Source organism: Malus domestica, chromosome 05, assembly GCF_042453785.1.
Source record: "Malus domestica chromosome 05, GDT2T_hap1".
NCBI lineage: Eukaryota > Viridiplantae > Streptophyta > Magnoliopsida > Rosales > Rosaceae > Malus > Malus domestica.
The window spans coordinates 8,419,166-8,435,856 of record NC_091665.1 but is presented as its reverse complement, the minus strand read 5'-3'; the positions used below and the strand labels follow the sequence as shown (position 1 = coordinate 8,435,856).

At 39.5% G+C, this 16,691-nt stretch overlaps 2 protein-coding genes and 1 long non-coding RNA gene across 5 annotated transcripts; 2 read left to right on the top strand and 1 right to left on the bottom strand.

Annotated features, from left to right (window-relative positions):
- Positions 1 to 3,988: 3,988 nt before the first annotated feature.
- On the top strand, positions 3,989 to 4,572 carry LOC139195878 (uncharacterized). Its single transcript, XR_011580947.1, has 2 exons — positions 3,989 to 4,263; positions 4,361 to 4,572. It is a non-coding gene; the product is annotated as an uncharacterized lncRNA (long non-coding RNA).
- Positions 4,573 to 5,335: 763 nt separating this feature from the next.
- On the top strand, positions 5,336 to 9,835 carry LOC103436555 (uncharacterized protein At4g38062-like). Of its 3 annotated transcripts, none has more exons than XM_070822216.1 (3): positions 5,336 to 5,451; positions 6,143 to 9,048; positions 9,571 to 9,835. In XM_070822216.1, exon 2 carries the CDS (start codon positions 6,188 to 6,190, stop codon positions 9,002 to 9,004), a length of 2,817 nt encoding a protein of 938 aa, XP_070678317.1. In that variant the 5' UTR covers positions 5,336 to 5,451; positions 6,143 to 6,187; the 3' UTR covers positions 9,005 to 9,048; positions 9,571 to 9,835. The 3 variants fall into 3 exon arrangements, with proteins under 3 accessions (XP_070678317.1, XP_028957808.2, XP_070678316.1); XM_029101975.2 differs by having other exon boundaries at positions 9,566 to 9,835; XM_070822215.1 differs by having other exon boundaries at positions 5,399 to 5,733; positions 9,566 to 9,835.
- A 560-nt stretch (positions 9,836 to 10,395) lies between these two features.
- LOC103436554 (uncharacterized) lies at positions 10,396 to 12,546 on the bottom strand. The gene is made up of 4 exons (XM_008374990.4): positions 12,261 to 12,546; positions 11,530 to 11,701; positions 11,282 to 11,398; positions 10,396 to 10,784 (listed from the first exon to the last, which is right to left on the bottom strand). Exons 1-4 carry the CDS (start codon positions 12,368 to 12,370, stop codon positions 10,605 to 10,607), a joined length of 579 nt encoding a protein of 192 aa, XP_008373212.1. The 5' UTR covers positions 12,371 to 12,546; the 3' UTR covers positions 10,396 to 10,604.
- Between the last annotated feature and the right edge of the window lie 4,145 nt (positions 12,547 to 16,691).

Sequence of the window (16,691 nt, the reverse complement as noted above, 5' to 3'; positions counted from 1 at the left end):
TCAAAAAAGGAAAAAAAGGCAAACTGAGGAGATCAATGAAGGAGAAGAAGAGCAAGTCAATGAAAGAGAAGGGAAAAGACAAGAAGAGGAAGGACAACAAGAGATTGAAGAAGCTGGAGATGGGGAGGTGAATCTGGTTCATGATTCAGATTATAATTCTGGTTCATGATTCAGATTATAATTCTGGTTCATGAGGAAAGAGGCACAAAAAATAGCATTATCCATAGTTTAATGAGAAAATAGACATAAAGAATCCAAAATTTACTCTAAGGCTTATTTTCAAGGACAATGTGCAATTCAAGATAGCTGTCATAATGTATTCCTTAGGGTGCGTTTGGTACGTGGGATGGGACGGAACAGAGTGGGACGGAACCGTTCCGTCCCACGTTTGGTGCGCTAAAATTATGTGGAACGCGCGTCCCACGGAACGAAAATGGGTTAGATTTTGGTTCCCCCTCCCCCCTGGAACGGGTTTTTCCATCCCGTGGGACACAAACTTTATAACTTTTTGGACAACAATACCCCTCTTATTTTTCATTAATTACATTGTCTACCTCCCTTTCTCTCCCGTAACCTCCTCTCTTCTACCCTTGTCTCTCCCGTAGCCCTCCTCTTCCTCCACCACAAACCCAGTAACCCAACTGCTAACCCAATCCCAGCAAACCCATCCGACGACGACGACGTCACCATAGAAAACCCTCTTCTTCTCCGGTGCCGTCTGGCGTCACGAGCATGACCCGTATCTCGTAATCTCCGTCCGTGTAAGTGAGGTGGATCTGATCCGGAACACGACCCGATTCGAAGCTAAGCTCGTCATTCCTAATCTGAGGTGGCGAGCAGGTGGGCGGTGCCGGGGAGGGGGTTGTGGTCCTGGTCGAGGTGGTTGGCGAGCAGGTGGGCGGTGCCGGGGATTAGGACGAAGTCGCCGATTTGGAGAGGGAGGTTGGGGAGAGAGAGAGTGAAACAGTTTGGTGGGTCGGAAGGAAGAAGGTGGATGCTGCACGAAGGACGATTGAAATCAATTTTGGGATTTTTCTGTGTTTGATTTGAAGAGAAAGAAATTGTTTGGGGGTCTGATTCGTCATTTTTTTTCGTTCCGTCCTATGCATACCAAACATAACACGAACCTCCATTCCGTTCCGTTCCGTCCCGTCCCGTCCCGTCCCGTCCCGTCTCGTTCCGTTCCGTCCCGTCTGCGTACCAAACGCACCTTTAGTGAATGGATATGGGAAAATTCATTTTCATAGGAATGAGAAGTTGAAGATTACTGCTAAGTGTCTAAAGGACTGCCCTTGGATGTGTGCTGTTGGCAAGATGTATGGATCAAACATCATCCAAATTAAGACAGTCCTTGATGACCACACCTGTGGGAGGACTTGGGCAAATAAGAACATGACTGCTTTTTTTCTCACAGATTTGTACTTGGATCAGATAAAGCTCAATCCCACATGGCATGTCGAATCCTTTTTATTCATTGTGGAATCCGAGTGGAATCATGGGTGTACAAAGATGAAGGCTTATAGGGCATTGAATAAAGCTTTCAAGATTATTGAAAGAAACATGCATAGCAATATACAAAAATGTGGGATTTTGTTGAGTAAGTAAGAAGGACTAACCCTGGAAGCACTGTGAAGTTGAAGTTTGATGGGGAAAGGTTTTAGAGGATATATGTTTTGCTTGGGGGTATGCAAAGAAGGCTTTAAGGCAGGATGTAGACCTTTGATAGGTTTAGATGGGTGGAGGGCAGTTGTTATGTGCTGTTGGCATTTATCCAAACGATGAAACATGGGTTATTGTTTATGCAATGGTGGAAATGAAAAATAAGGCAACTTAGATTTGGTTTTTACAACTGTTAGCTGATGATGTAGGTATAGAAAACCAAAATGGGTGGACATTTATCAGTGACAGGCAAAATAGGCTAATTCCAGCATTTTAAAAGGTTCTCCCCAGATGCCACCACATATTCTGTGTAAGGCATTTGTACACAAACTATAGGAATTTATTCAAGGGGAAAACTTTGAAGGATGCTCTATGGGCAGTTGCCAAAACAAAAACGGTTCCACACTTCAAAAAGGCAATGGAGAAGGTTAAGAAGCTAGATAAGGAGGCCTACAAATGGCTAGTGAAGAAGCTTGCAACTCAATGGAGCAAGTCCCACTTTGAAGCCTATCCAAAGTGTGACTTGTTGAATAATTTGTCTAAATCATTTAATGCGGTCATACTAGTGCCAAGGCAAAAGCATATTATAGCTATAAAGATCCAATTTTTTTTATTTGTAAGCTAAATTCAGTGATAGGCCAAACTAAAGTCATGGTTAATCTCTACACTATTAGCCATAATAAATTTCTTTCCTTAAAGAAATCAAGTACAATAATAAATTTGGGTTATTTTATGGCTGCATCTAACATTCGTGTTAAACTGCCTACGTAACCTACGAAGGGATCAAGCCATTCGTAGTTCACAAATTTCATTCAAGTGACTAACAATCACTAACTTAGTTCAAACAAGCGATTCACACCAATTGCATATCAAGTATAGATTCAGAATATCAAAATTAGCTTAGAAAGACAGCGTCGGCTCACTGTCCAAGCGCAGCCGCAAGTGGCGGTTTCCGGCAAATGGAAACTTCAAATTTCGACGAACTCTAAATATTACCAAATTTTATAAGGTTGTAGAGTTCAATGAGATGAACAACTTTTATACCTGGGCCGAAGTCTAATTCGACTGGGAAGTGGGCATAAAAGAACCGCTGGAACCCTCAATTTGGGTAGTTGTCGATTTGCCACCAAAACGAACTCTGACGCCTCATCCAAGGCTTGGGCATTGTCCCTGGCGTTGAGGGGAGTCTTTTGGTGGTGGTCATCGATGACAATTGTTGTCGGATTCACTGGAAAAAATATAAAACCACCAGGACACCCGTGGGTTTGTGGCTTCGATTTGTGAATTTGGGTTAGAAATCTAGAAATCTAATATCATAGAGACGTTGGGCTTGATGAGAGCTTTCCATAGACACTGGAACCACCTTGAACGGATGTCGGACGAAGAAGATAGGACCGGGTCGGGTCAGTTGCATGGATCTAAAAGGATCAAGTGCTCTTTCACCTCCCTCATTTCTCTCCCTTCTTTCTCTACCCATTGGTCTTCTCCCCTCCTCCTTTTCTCTCCCGCATCCCTCATTTCCCCTCTCTGTTGCTGCCACCCCATTTCTTTTATTTATTTATTTATTTCCAATAACGAAAACATCTCTAATTTCTTCGTTATAACACCGTTTCACGAACTGTTTTCGCCTACACGCACGTAGGATCTAACTCCATCCATATATGTCAAGAAATACAATAAAATATATAAGGATAAAATACGTTGTCGTAAAATTACGTTTAATCAACAAGGGGCATTTTCCACTTATCTATAAATTTTCTACATTTTCATATGTTTTAAATTTTCTAGGGTATTACAATAACTATGCTGTAAATGATTCACACTATGTTGATGAAGAGAATTCAAATGAGGTGAGGTATAATGATGAAGCAAGTAGGAGATCTTTGCCCTAAGATTAAGAAGAAGTTAGAGGAAGCCAAACTCTTAAGTGGCAGGTGCATTGCACAATGGTCAGGAGGGACCAAATTTCAAATGGATGCTGGAGGTGGGGAACAATATGTGGTGGACTTGGTTGAGAAGACATGCTCTTGTAGGAAGTATGACTTGACGAGAATACCTTGCAACTATGCAATATCTGCCATCCATTTCAAGAGAGAAAAACCTGAGGATTATGTGGATGCTTACTATTTAAGGGCACGGTCCTCAGAAGTTTATTCTCACTTAATAATGTCAATGAATGGTATGTCATTGTGGGAGGATACTGAAAACCCACCAATCTTGCCTCTATTATATACAAGGCAACCTGGAAGACCAAAGAAGAAAAGAAACAAAGAAGCTGCTGAATTGGAGAAAGATGGTGAACAAACTCCCACCCACCCACCCACCCACCCACCCACCAAATAATCCTGAAGGTCCTTCTAAGCCACTTAAGCTAGGAAGAAATGGGCAAGGTGCTTTAAAGTGTACTATATGCAAGCAAGAAGGACATAATTCAAGGACCCATCATCGACATCTTCCTCCAAGGGACAAACAGGTAGCATTTTGTACTTTCTTTAATCCTTTAATGAATGATTTGATACTTTGTTATATGCATCCACATCAGCACAAGGGAGAGCATCATCATCAGCCGAAGCTGCACCTAGAAAGAGGACAAGGAAATCTAAGGTAAAAACTTAATCCTCTCCTTTGTAGTTTACAACAACAAGTTTAGTTTAGAACCTTACTTTGCATCTGACCTTTTTGTAATGAACATTGAAATTAGGCATCACAAATAGGGGATGGTTCATTTGCAAATCCTGAAGCTCATTCACCGAGACCCACCAAGTAGAGAAAGACAAGGCAAACCAAGACCTAAAGATGCCAGACATTGTAACAAATTACTATTTTTTAGTTCATGTTTTATGTGCAACAGGAGCTGAAATTATGCTACATGGGTTCTGGAATTAGACATCACAAATATTGAATTTCTTTCGATTTTTTGAACTGATTTGGAATCCTGAAAATGCACTGTTTTGCTAGATGGATTTCAGTAGGTTTTAGGAATCAGTGCACTGTGCATTTTGGGATATTTAAGGATGTCTAATGGATATCTTTGTAAATGTTGGATGGATTAACGATGCCATATGAATTATGTTTTGTTTGAAGTGGACTTTGTGTTCATCTTTTGATTATATCACGTGTTTATGTAGGATTTGTGTTCATCTCTATCTTACATCATGTGTTGATGTGGGATCACGTGTTTATGTAGAATTTCCATTTGGTTTTTTTAGGTTGTATTATCTTCCAAAATTGGACCCTTTAAAAAATTAATTTTTTTTTGCTGGTGTGGAATAGTTTTGGTGGGAAAAAATTATGCTGAATTTTGTTTATTTATAAAAATGACGTGGAAATTAATTTTGGCCGGAAATCTACGTAGCAGACCGTGTGGAAGTTCATCTGTGGAGATGGTGGAACCTAGCTTCAACCACGTCAGCATATAACGGACGAATTGACAGACAACGTAACGGAGGTAGAACATTGCAACAATTTCGTACATAAAGTATGCCATTGAAACTTTTTAAAGATGAGGTATGAAACTGTTAATGACTCAATAATTGAGATAATTATGTGTAATTTACCCAAAATAAAATTACTTTTCGAATATAATATATAAAGATGGAAAACAGGAAAGTAAGGGAAAATTCTGAACGCTGTGTGCGAAAAGAAATAAAAAGCGAAATTTCCGATTTTGGCCCTCAAATCAAATTTTGCTTCCCGCTCAACTCAAAGATTTAAATCCCACAGGCACTGTACCACACATACAATTCCAGATTCGAAACAGAAACCCAACCTCCTCATTCCTTCCAGTTCCAGGTATTTCTCTTTTTTTTTTCTTTTAATTTCTTGCTTATCTTTTTAATAAATCCACTTCCAAGGTCATACTTTTTCTGTTCTAGGGTTTCTTCTTGCCCAAATCTTTCCAAAACCAAATTTGAATCTACAAAATCTCGAGTTTTGACTATCCTTTAGTTCTAGATTCGTTACCCGGTTCTACGATTCGGTGAAAATGTGGTACTCTGACAAGTGTATTGATAAGAAACCCTAATTTGGGTTTGCTCTATTGCCCTATTTCTTGATTAGTGTTTCCAGAATCAGGTTCGTGTTTGTGTTCTTCATCTGGTTTGTCTATTTCCAGTAGATACTTGCAAGTTTTTCGATCAATTACATTCGGCAAATCTGATTGAATTTATGGCTGAGTATGCCTGTTTCAAAACTGACTAAGGAGCCCCATTGCATTCACCGTTAGCAGTAGGCAGCAATGAAGTCATAACCATACTATGCCCAATTTTGTACACCTACTAGTGTATGTGCCGGTATCAAAGGATGTCAACTAATCCCATATGCGGGGATGTGGGATTACGAAAGGCACATAATACTCATGGAATTCTTAGTCTTAAATACTTCAAAACCCCTTTTTTTCTTCTCATGGATCTGTCTATGTGGTTGGTTCTTTTCAGTTTTCTATATGAAAATGCTCACGTTAACATGTTTCTTCGTGCTCCAGATCTTTACTGCATTAGAGCCGTGCACAAGTTGAGGATCAAGGGAAATGGAGGATGTATATAAAGAACTAGATGACGTTAAAGCAGAGGTCGAGAGGCTTAAGGCTGAAGTCCGGGTTAAGATGGAACTTTCCGATGTTCTGAAGAAAGCCAACACTGAGCAGTCGATCAAGTTTCAAGAAGCTAAGCGGGAGAATGAGAAACAAGCTCAAGAACTAAATGTCAAGCTTGACGAAATTTCTCAATTAAGGCAGGCTTCTAGAACCCTTCAGTCTTGTTTGCTTGAAAAAGAGTCGTCGCTTAGGCATTTGACTTGTTTGCATGAAAAACTTCGAGCTGATAATGAGAAGAAATTGCAGAAAATGGAAGAGGAAAATAGAGAGTTAGTATCCGCCTTAGATGAAGCTACTGAGAGAAAAAAAGAGTTGGAGCAGAATTTTGGTGCCAGTACTAAAGAGATTGAGGGCCTTAAAAGACTCTTATCGACTACAGAAAGGAAGTGTTTCGAGGCAGATCAGAAGGCTCGAGAAACCAAAGAACTGAGACAGAGAGATGACATCATAATGGGGTTAGAGGAGGAAAATAGAAATGCTCAAGATCAGTTGAAATGGAAGAACGAACAGTTTATACATCTTGAAGAAGCACATAGACGGCTCCAAGCTGAGTTCCAGTCGGGTAAAGAGGAGTGGGAGAGGGACAAATCAGCACTGTTTGAAGAGATCTCTTTGTTGCAGACAAGCTTGGATTCCCAAACGAGAATTCTTGAAGGTGTTCAAAAACTTTTGGAGATGTGCAACCAATCTTTAGCTCATGAAGAAAGCAGGAGGAAGTTTTTGGAGGTTGAAGTGTCCGAATTCAAATCACGTTATGAGAATGTGTTTGCCCGGTGTGAAGAAGAAAGGTCAAAGTTTGATAGCTTGGCTGTTCAAAGGGATGAAGAGATTGCTAAGCTAAGAAACTCACTGTCAACAAAAGAAGCACTCTCCAAAGAAACGGAATTTAGAATTGTTCACCTTGAGCAAGAGAATCGGGAATTGAGAGAATCTGTAAAGGAACTGCAGGAAGCTCAAATCAGAAATTGTGCCCCAGCTGCTCTAACAAAGCTACGCAACAAGCTTAGGGGCTTGGAGCAGGTACATAGCAACTGTTCAACAAATCTGAAAGCAAAAGAATCTGAATTGAGCCTCCAAATAGAGAAGATGAAAGGAGATGTAAATAGGCACAACTCTGAATTGAAGGGTAGAGAGAAGCAAATACAGGAGCTTCAGATGGAGCTAGAAAGCTGCCATTCAGTGATTGACGTTTCAAATGAAGAGATTCCAGTAGTACTTGCGATCTTTAAATCAGAACTCTCAGAGGCTTACTCCAACAAATCTGATGCAAAAACTGAAATAGAGCTGTGTGACAGAATGGATGACAAGATCTCTCTACTTCAAACACAGTTGGAGATGAAGAACAGTGATTTACAAAATGCTCATCTTAAGCTAGAACAAGAACATGAGAAAGCAGAAATATTAATGAAGAGGATAAGGTCCTTGGAACTAGCTGAACAGCATCAGGTTATCATGGAGGAAGAGATTCAACAACATAAAAAGATGCTTGAGGAATCATCTGTGCATCAACTTTACATGAAAGAACAATTTGTGCAGATGGAAGCGGAGAAACGAGAATTTTCTTTGGCTTTAGAAAAGGCAAACCTTGAATTGGCTGAGAAAATTCGTGAAGCAAATCAGTTAGAATTCGAATTACAGAATTGGAAGTCTAGTGCCGAAAGCTTGAAACTGTGCTGTCAAGAAAATCAAGAAAAATGTAGACAAATGGAGAATTCACTTCTTGCACAAGCTGAGAATGAAGAAACCCTTAAGCATGAGAAAGACATGCTTATCACCATTACCAAAGAGAAAATTAATAGAACTGAAGTTCTGGAGCGGAAGATTGTCCTTCTAGAAGCTACAGTTGCATCAAAGAACGAGGAAGTGGAATTTTTCACACAAAACACTGAGTACCTTATAAGCAATGCCAAGGAGAAGGATAGCTGCATAGAAAATCTCCAAAATGATAACACCCGGATGGAGCAGGAGGCCATGAGAAGAGAGGTGGAAGCAGCAATTCTTGCAAGCATAGACACAGAGAAATATGTTGGACTAGAGAAAGACAGGCTTTTCAAGGTTATGAATGAGAAAGATGCGAATATAAAAGTTCTCCAAGTATTGGCGTCGTCATTAGAGCAAGACTTGACAAGTGCATTTATATCGTCCTTCTCAGAAGTTGTAGAAAATCTGGTAACAGTTGAAAAGCTTACTGAAGATTTGAAGAAGGCCAAACATATGACAGAGCTAGAGATTGAAGAGAAGAACATGAGAATTGTTGATTTGGAGAAGGAAGTATCTGGTTTGCGGAAAAGTTTGACAAATCAGGAGGAAGCCTTGTTTACTGAAAAGCAACAAGCAGATGAACTTCAAGCATTATTGGAAGTCAACAAATTGGAAAATGGTAAACTGATGGGTGAACAGAGGAGGCTGGAAGGCATAGTCAAGCAGCTTGAGTTTGAAAAACACGTTCTTTTTCAAGACACCACAAGTGTATCAAAAGATAGGGAGGAAGTTTTTGTTCACTTTGAAGAAATATGTGATCGTATGGGTGACTTCATTTGTGAGGATGTGGAGATGATGAATCTTTTGGATACAATGTTACAAAGGTGCAAGGAAGAGGTGAAACCAGCAACTAATTTGAAAGTGGATAATGAGCTCTATGATTCTACCTATGAGAATGCAAACAATTCTATTTCGGTGTCAGCAAGAAAACTTGAAGCGTATAGTACTGGAAGATCACCACTGAAAGAAGTGAATCAGCGGCAGTTGTAACTAATACAAGAGATACAAGTTTTCACTGAAGAATTTGACACAAGGTAATTCAAAACCCATGCCTTTGTTTTTAGATGTCATCATCTACTTCTTAATTTTCAGAGTTATCGAAAAAGTTATTAGCTTATTTATACTGGAAAATTTAATGCATATGTGAATCGTTCTTTTACACAACCTCCCACTTATTGAGATATTAACCATATTATGCACATTCTGTAATCGGCTAATGGGTCAAGGGCAGGATGAAAAATTCTGCGCTTTAAAGGTTATGCTTTGGAGTTAAGAGAGCTGTTTCAGAACTTGTTAAATGCTCCAATGTTGTGAAACACTTTGCAAATTTGCTGAACATGAAACTTCTGTGTGCAATGGCGAATTGCTAGATGTAGGATGCATATTGTATAAAGGTATTATCCTCATCCGCCGATCATGCTGAGCGCGTAACAAAGTCGAATGCAATCAATTGTTGAGGGCATTGATAATTGTTATAGTCTGTAGAAATAGATTCTCGTGCATTCAATATCTGTGGGAAAAATTTGACTGTAATGTTTTCCGTTTGTGTAGAGTAGCCAGAATCGAAGGAATGTACTCCAAATGGGAATGGGCTTGAGACATCGTCGAGCTATCGAGCTTGAACCAGTTAGCAAATGGCAAGGCCAAACAAATATTTTGTAGTTTCTGCTGTGTGTTGTTGTATGAGTTACCACAAACCTCGTTTCTAGTCTTTTAACTTTTCTTTTCTCCTTTCCAATTATTCTGTACTCTCCTTTTCCCTTCCACATTACGAAATGTGACTTGAAGTTCAGTTCCCAAATGCAATCAGTCCCATTAAAATCCTTGTGTTGATGTTGAAAATTTTAAATTTCATTTCGTTAAAAAAATAATAAAAAATGTTGAAAGTAGTAGTTTTAGCAGCCAAATGTGAAAAAGTTGAGCACCTGTCATTTGATAATGAGAAAATTGTAGAAATGGTCCCTTAATTTAAGCTCAATGGGAGCAATGGTCCCTTAACTAAAAATCCATGACCATTGGTCCCTTAACTTATCAAAACGTGCAGCTATGGTCTATTTTATCAACTCCGTCAGAATTCTGTCAAAATGAGTCAATGTTGGAAGAATCATTACTTAAATTGGATTTAAATTGAGGGATTATTGCTCCAATTAGGTTAAAGTTGAGAGATCATTTCTCCAATTGAGTTAAAATTGAAGAACCATTGCTACAATTTTTTCTTATTTAATTTTTTATATTTGCCCATTGATTCAACCTCACGTGCGTGTCATGTGACTCATTTTAAAGGATAATTAGTTGTGTCCGAAAATTATATTTCATCGGAATATACCCAAAAACCTTGAAGCTGCTACTACAGAAAATTACCTGAGTACTCAAAACTCATATTTGGGAAAGAAAATTACTATTTGGTTGACTGATACTGCTTCCTGAACATTTATCTTGCAATAGATGGGAGGAATGTAGCCGTCTATGGCGTTTCTTGGTAATTGATACAACAAATTATCACCGTAACCGGCATGAGGTTGTCACACAATAATCCCTGATAACGCAGGGAACCACATCACTGAGTTTCAAGTCGTACATAATTCAACATCTATGAATTCTCCTCGTTCTTTTCAGATGAACTTGAACCTTTGGAGAATTTCGTGCGCCATTTCTGCTTGTTCTTCTCAGATGTATTCACATTTTCGGTGTATTTAGTAAGACCCTGCCTCAACGCTCCAATGTTTACCCCATTATCCACCAAAATGCTTGTTACGCCCATCTTTGAAACCTGCAAATACCATCACAAAGTTTTGATAAATGGGTGAGAGATTACGGTCTCGTATAAATTGAAAATATACGAACAATTCTGGGGATAGTATAACAATAAAATCTCTTGGCACGGAGACTTGACGCGAAGCAACACTTGTGTGACACATTGTATAGATAACCAGTGGTTTCTGATAAGGAGAGGGAAGCAAAATTGGAAGGGGAAAAAGGGTGGGGCTATTTCCGCACCCAAAAAAAGGATGAGTTGGTTCAAACCAGCTTTTCTGCGTTGCAAAAGTTGCCTACTATTAGATCTGTAAACTCTTCTTTTTCAGCTTTGGCCAAGCGTGCTGGAGAAAGTCATGTCACGCGTAATGTTGACACTTAAAACTCACGTCGTCAATCGTAATCATTCTCTTGAATTTTAGTCCACTTTAGCCAATACCAGGATTTCTTTTTCTACACATTTTGATACCAGTATCACAATTGCCACAGAAGAAATGGAAGGGATAATCTTACCGCTTGGATGTTCCTATTTTCGTCATCAAAGAAAAGCATTGAGTTGAAGGGGACCCCGGTCCTTGTATGAATTCGCTGAAAATGGTCCGTCTTGTGTGTCCAACTCGAAAAAATCTCCTGTACAAACAGCAAGCCAGATTTACAAATCAAACTCAATTGAAAGAGTTACAGTCAGCACACCTTTGGCAGCTCTCTTAATCCTAATTGAAACTGAAAAGATAAAAGGGCATTGTGCTCTGATCCGTCACCTGGGCTGCGAACATCGACTTGATACTCAATTTTTCAATAAAAGTCTTTGCTATATCCGCAGTTGGTGACCTAGAAGCAATGGCAAGGCCAATTCCTTTTTCTTTCAGTGCATACAATACTCCTCTGGCATGGGGATACATCGATGGCATTTCACGTTTGGAGCGACATTCACTGAAAAAAGAACACAAATGTAAGTTGAGGCTACAAATGTGAACCGAGTGTTCGTACGTCACCACGAAAGATAACACTAGATCGATACAAGACATGAAGCCGTGAATAGGGTAGCGCTATTCACACACCCTTGTTAGTTTTTGTCCATCGATCTTTTTCAATTCATTCAATCCGATGGCCAAAAATTGAGACGTTGCATTAGAAGTAGAAATGGGTGCGTGGATAGCACCGTCCTAACTAATATTTTTCTCCTCGGTTTTATTTTGAAAACTGATGATCTATGTTGTTCAGCAAAGATCCACTTTCAAGAAAAATTAAAATTATATAATACAAATATGCGCAGTAATATTGACAACATCCCAAACCTCAAACCATCGTTTTGTTTCCAGTTCACAGGGAAAGTAGGATTACATATATTCATTAGTCGTCTGGGTTATCACAATTAATAGAAAATTTTCGCCGCTTCCTGGGAAAAGGAGAGAAAACCAAGATTTTCTCGGCAACCAAACAAGTTATAGTCGGAAAGAAAGAGAGAGAGAGAGATAAAGAAATGGCGTACCAATAGAAAGGCCAGAGAGTGTAATCAAGATCAAAGACAACCAATCGCGGAAGCACTTGGAACATTCCCAATATCTCTAAAGCATCTGCCTTCACCTTATCGTCACCCATTCTCTCTCTGATGTAAAGTTTCCAATTTGCCTGCGTTCTTGGGTGAATTAGGCAATATAAATAAACATAAATTATAAAGAAGGATCAATAATGTAATTTCACAGATCTAAATTTTATTATTTTTATTAGAATCTCACATTTTTAATAATTAAAATTAAAAAAAAACAAAAGAAAAACTCTCAATCCCCCATGTTCTCTCTCTCCCTCTTATTTTCTAAGGGGGTGTATTCAATTGAGAATGTGAGAGATTTTAATAGATTTATAAATCCATCGATTTTTATGGAATTTAGGGGGGTGTATTCAATTAGAATTTTGAGAGATTTTAATTCTTTTAATGAATCAATGGGTATTCAATCAGGAATTTAAGTGATTCAATTCCCTTGAAATCTCATGGGAAGAGGTGAGATTTGTAGATGCTTAAAATACACTACGGAATCTCTCCAATTCCCTCTAATTCCTCAACTTTTTCAAATTCTTTAAAATCAATTTCTAATTGAATACACCTGGAATGTTATAAACTTCTTTAAAATTCTAATTGAATACACCCAGATTTCTAAGGATTTTAATAAACTATCTTAAAATTCTAATTGAATACACCTAAAATTTCAGAGAATCACTTGAAATCCTGATTGAATACCCCTAGATTCATTAAAAGAATTAAAATCCCTTAAAATCCCATTTGAATACACCCCCCTAAAAAAATGTGTTTATACACACAAAATGTGTAGGCAAATGCTAGTTATTAATGGTCAACATGTTTTTATTTTAATTCATACAATATTTTGATCTCATTTCACATAGAGACAAAACTTATATACATGGGTAGATGATGCGATAGACGATACTTTCGTTGGAGCCAAAGTTATGAAACCCCTTCTTTATATTTTTTTTGAAAAGTAAATTTCATTAATATGAAGGAAGGTTGTAGGCCAACATATAGGAAGACTAAATAACCCAAATACATTGAGGGGAACCGATACATAAAAGCCTAACCTAATTAAACAAGCAAAAACTAAAACCCACATTCCTAATCTCTGACTGCAGAAAGTCGTATTTGCCACCGTGAGCGCCATGAAAGTCTTGCCAGCATTTACCGAAGCAACAACACTAGAGAAAATGACTAAGTGGTGAAATCAACCAAGACATCATAGCACAAAAGAACCAAACCCGCAAGCAAAAGCACACCACATCCATATTTCTTCACCAAAGATGCAAAACTAAGAGATAGTCACTAGATCCAAATCCCATTTACCAATCCCTGCAAATATATACAAACACAATAATGCATGGATAGAAGGTGAGGCTAAGGGGTATGTAAAATGCCCTTACTTTGGCCAAAGCTACAAAACACTTGGCCTCGAGGGAAATACGACATGCCGGTTGGCGTAGGGAAAGTGAGGGAGGGAAATAAATCTGGTAACCATATCCAGCCTGGAGTCGTAGATCAGAGCAAAAGACAGGGTGGAGATGGATTATGAGGAAGAGAGACGGGGAAAAGTGGGGGGAGATGGAGTTTTGTGTTTGGAAAGGAACGGCCACAGGAAAGGGAGGGGAGAAATGAAGGGATATGAAGCCCAAAAGTGAGAAACTAACGAGAAAATTTGAGACAAAGCTTAAGAAAATTGAGAAGTTGAAAAAGAGAGAAAGGAGACATGAAGAAGAGGGAAAAAAAATGAGACAAAGAGATTGGACAAGTGCAGCCACCGATACCCAAGCGAAAGGCTAGGGTCAGCGACAAGAGTGTTTATAAAGTGGGAAACCAGAGAGAGAAAACACGTTTTATTTATTTATTTTTATTTTAATTAAAGAATCCCCTTCTTTTAAATGACGATTTCGACGATGGTTGACTACCAACACGATGGCATCAGGGAAGTGAAATAAGGGTGGCATTTTGCCATGTGTTTATTTGAAGAATATCAAATTTAAAAAGTCATTCGTTTTTGTAAGAAAGATCTGCATTCGCAATGGCATCAACTATTTGCAACCTTACAAATTTAAGTCCACTAGACCAAAATGTGGTACGACCCATCCCTAATTTTCCAGTAATTTTGCCCTCACTAATGTGAAATTACCAAAATTCCCTAGAAGGACACACCTTGCCTTCTGTTGACTTCGTTTTCAAAGGCATTTTTGTAATTTTATTCATTTCCGAAGAATTCTAATTGGTTTGTTTGGTGTGTTGTGGAACCCAAGGGGGGATCTTTACACCTCATTTTTCATCCCCCGACTTCTCTAGAGAACTCTTTCTCACTCCCTATTTCTTTCGGTTTTCTTCCTTGAAGACACCGACACCACCACCACAACTTCCTCTGGCGAATCGACCTCCCAAAAACCACTATCATCATCATCATCATCATCATCATCATCTCATAAACTCGTTTCTGACCTTAGTTTCTAGAAAATCGAACTCGAGATGATGTTTCTTCGAGCTCCAAAACGGACGCGACTTTCATGGTAAGATTCCTTGAAATATGTTCGAGGTAAAGCCTAAACCACTTTCTTTGTATTAGTATCGTCGAGTAGATAAATTTTCATATATGGATTGCATGATTTGGTTGAGAAATGACAAAGATATGGCGAATAAAATTTTTTCCTAAAAACTAGCCAATTTTTCCAGAATCTGGCTAGATTCTTGGTGGCTTGGCTTGGCTTGGGTCAACAGTTGACTTTCATTAGTTTCTCGGGTTTCAGCCCGGGACCCTTCCTAGGATATTTTGTAACATCCCACATCGACCAACGGAGAGGGGGTGATGTGCCTTATATGTACATGCCCACCTCCTATAGCACGAGGTCTTTTGGAAGCTCACTGGCTTCGGGTTTTGTAGGAACTCTAAAGTTAAGCGAGTTCGCACGAGAGTAATCCCAGAATGGGTAACCCAATGGGAAGTTTTCGTATGAGTTCCCAGAAACAAAACCGTGAGAGCGTGGTCGGGGCCTAAAGTGGATAATATCGTGCTACGGCGGAGTTGAGCCCGAGATGTAGTGGAGGCCCGGGCCGAGATGTGTCAATTTGGTATCAGAGCCAATCCCTAGCCGGAAGTGTGCCGACGAGGACTTTGGGCCCCTAAGTGGGGTGGATTGTAAGATCCCACATCGCCTAGGGGTGAGGATCCTGTAAGCCTTATATGTATATTCCCATCTCTACCTAACACGAAGCCTTTTGGGAGCTCACTGGCTTCGGGTTCCATAGGAACTCTGAAGTTAAGCGAGAAAGGGGTCAGAGCATTCCCAAGATGGGTGACAAACTGGGAAGTTCTCATGTGAGTTCCCATAAACAAAACCGTGAGGGCGTGACTGGGGCCCAAAGCGGACCCTGTAAGCCTTATATGTATATTCCTACCTCTACCTAGCACGAGGTCTTTTGGGAGTTCACTGGCTTCAGGTTCCATAGGAACTCCGAAGTTAAGTGAGAAAATGGTCAGAACATTCCTAGGATGGGTAACCCACTGGGAAGTTCTTGTGTGAGTTCCCAAAAACAATACCGTGAGGGCGTGGCTGGGGCCCAACGCGGACAATATCGTGTTACGGCGGAGTGGAGCTCGGGATGTGGTGGGGGTCCGGGCCGAGATGTGACAATTTGGTATCAGAACTAATCCCTGGTCGGAAGTGTGCCAACGAGGACGTTGGGCCCTTAAGGGGGGTGAAGATCCCACATCGCCCAAGGGTAAGGATCTTATAAGCCTTATATGTATATTCTCATCTCTACCTAGCACGAGGCTTTTTGGGAGCTTACTGGATTTGGGTTCTATAGGAACTCCGAAGTTAAGAGAGAAAAGGGTCAGAGCATTCCCATGATGGGTGACCCACTGAGAAGTTCTCGTGTGAGTTCCTAGAAATAAAACCGTGAGGGCGTGGCTGGGGCCCAAAACAGACAATATCGTGTTACGGTGGAGTCTAGCCTGGGATGTGATGGGGGCTCGGCCCGGGATGTGACATATTTCAACATGCTGATTCTGAATCGGCATACATTTTTTCAAATTCAATTGTTTTAATAGAGTTGTGATAATGCGTTTGTTTATAAACTTAAGTGCGAGCAGTTCTAGGGGCCTTAGAGGACAAACCCATCTTGAAGAAGACTTCATATACGATCAGTGGGTGGACTTTTATTTCAGAATGTTTTATTTATCTAAATTCTAAGTATATGTCTAGATAAAAATGAATTTCAGTTTTATTTTATGAATTATACTAATTTCATGGTATATCATCAGAGTTATGATTTATGATTTGCAAGTTAAACAGGTTTCGAGATTTTACTACTAGATTTATGATTTATGACTTATGATTATGACGATGATGATCTTATGAACGTTGGATTCTTTAT

Coding starts and splice junctions, on each gene's coding strand:
- LOC103436554 (XM_008374990.4), bottom strand. CDS start 12,370: ATGGGTGACGATAAGGTGAAGGCAGATGCTTTAGAGATATTGGGAATG. Junction 11,702..12,260: donor ACTCTCTGGCCTTTCTATTG/GTACGCCATTTC, acceptor TTCTTTTTTCAG/TGAATGTCGCTCCAAACGTG. Junction 11,399..11,529: donor AGTCGATGTTCGCAGCCCAG/GTGACGGATCAG, acceptor CTGTTTGTACAG/GAGATTTTTTCGAGTTGGAC.
- LOC103436555 (XM_070822216.1), top strand. CDS start 6,188: ATGGAGGATGTATATAAAGAACTAGATGACGTTAAAGCAGAGGTCGAG.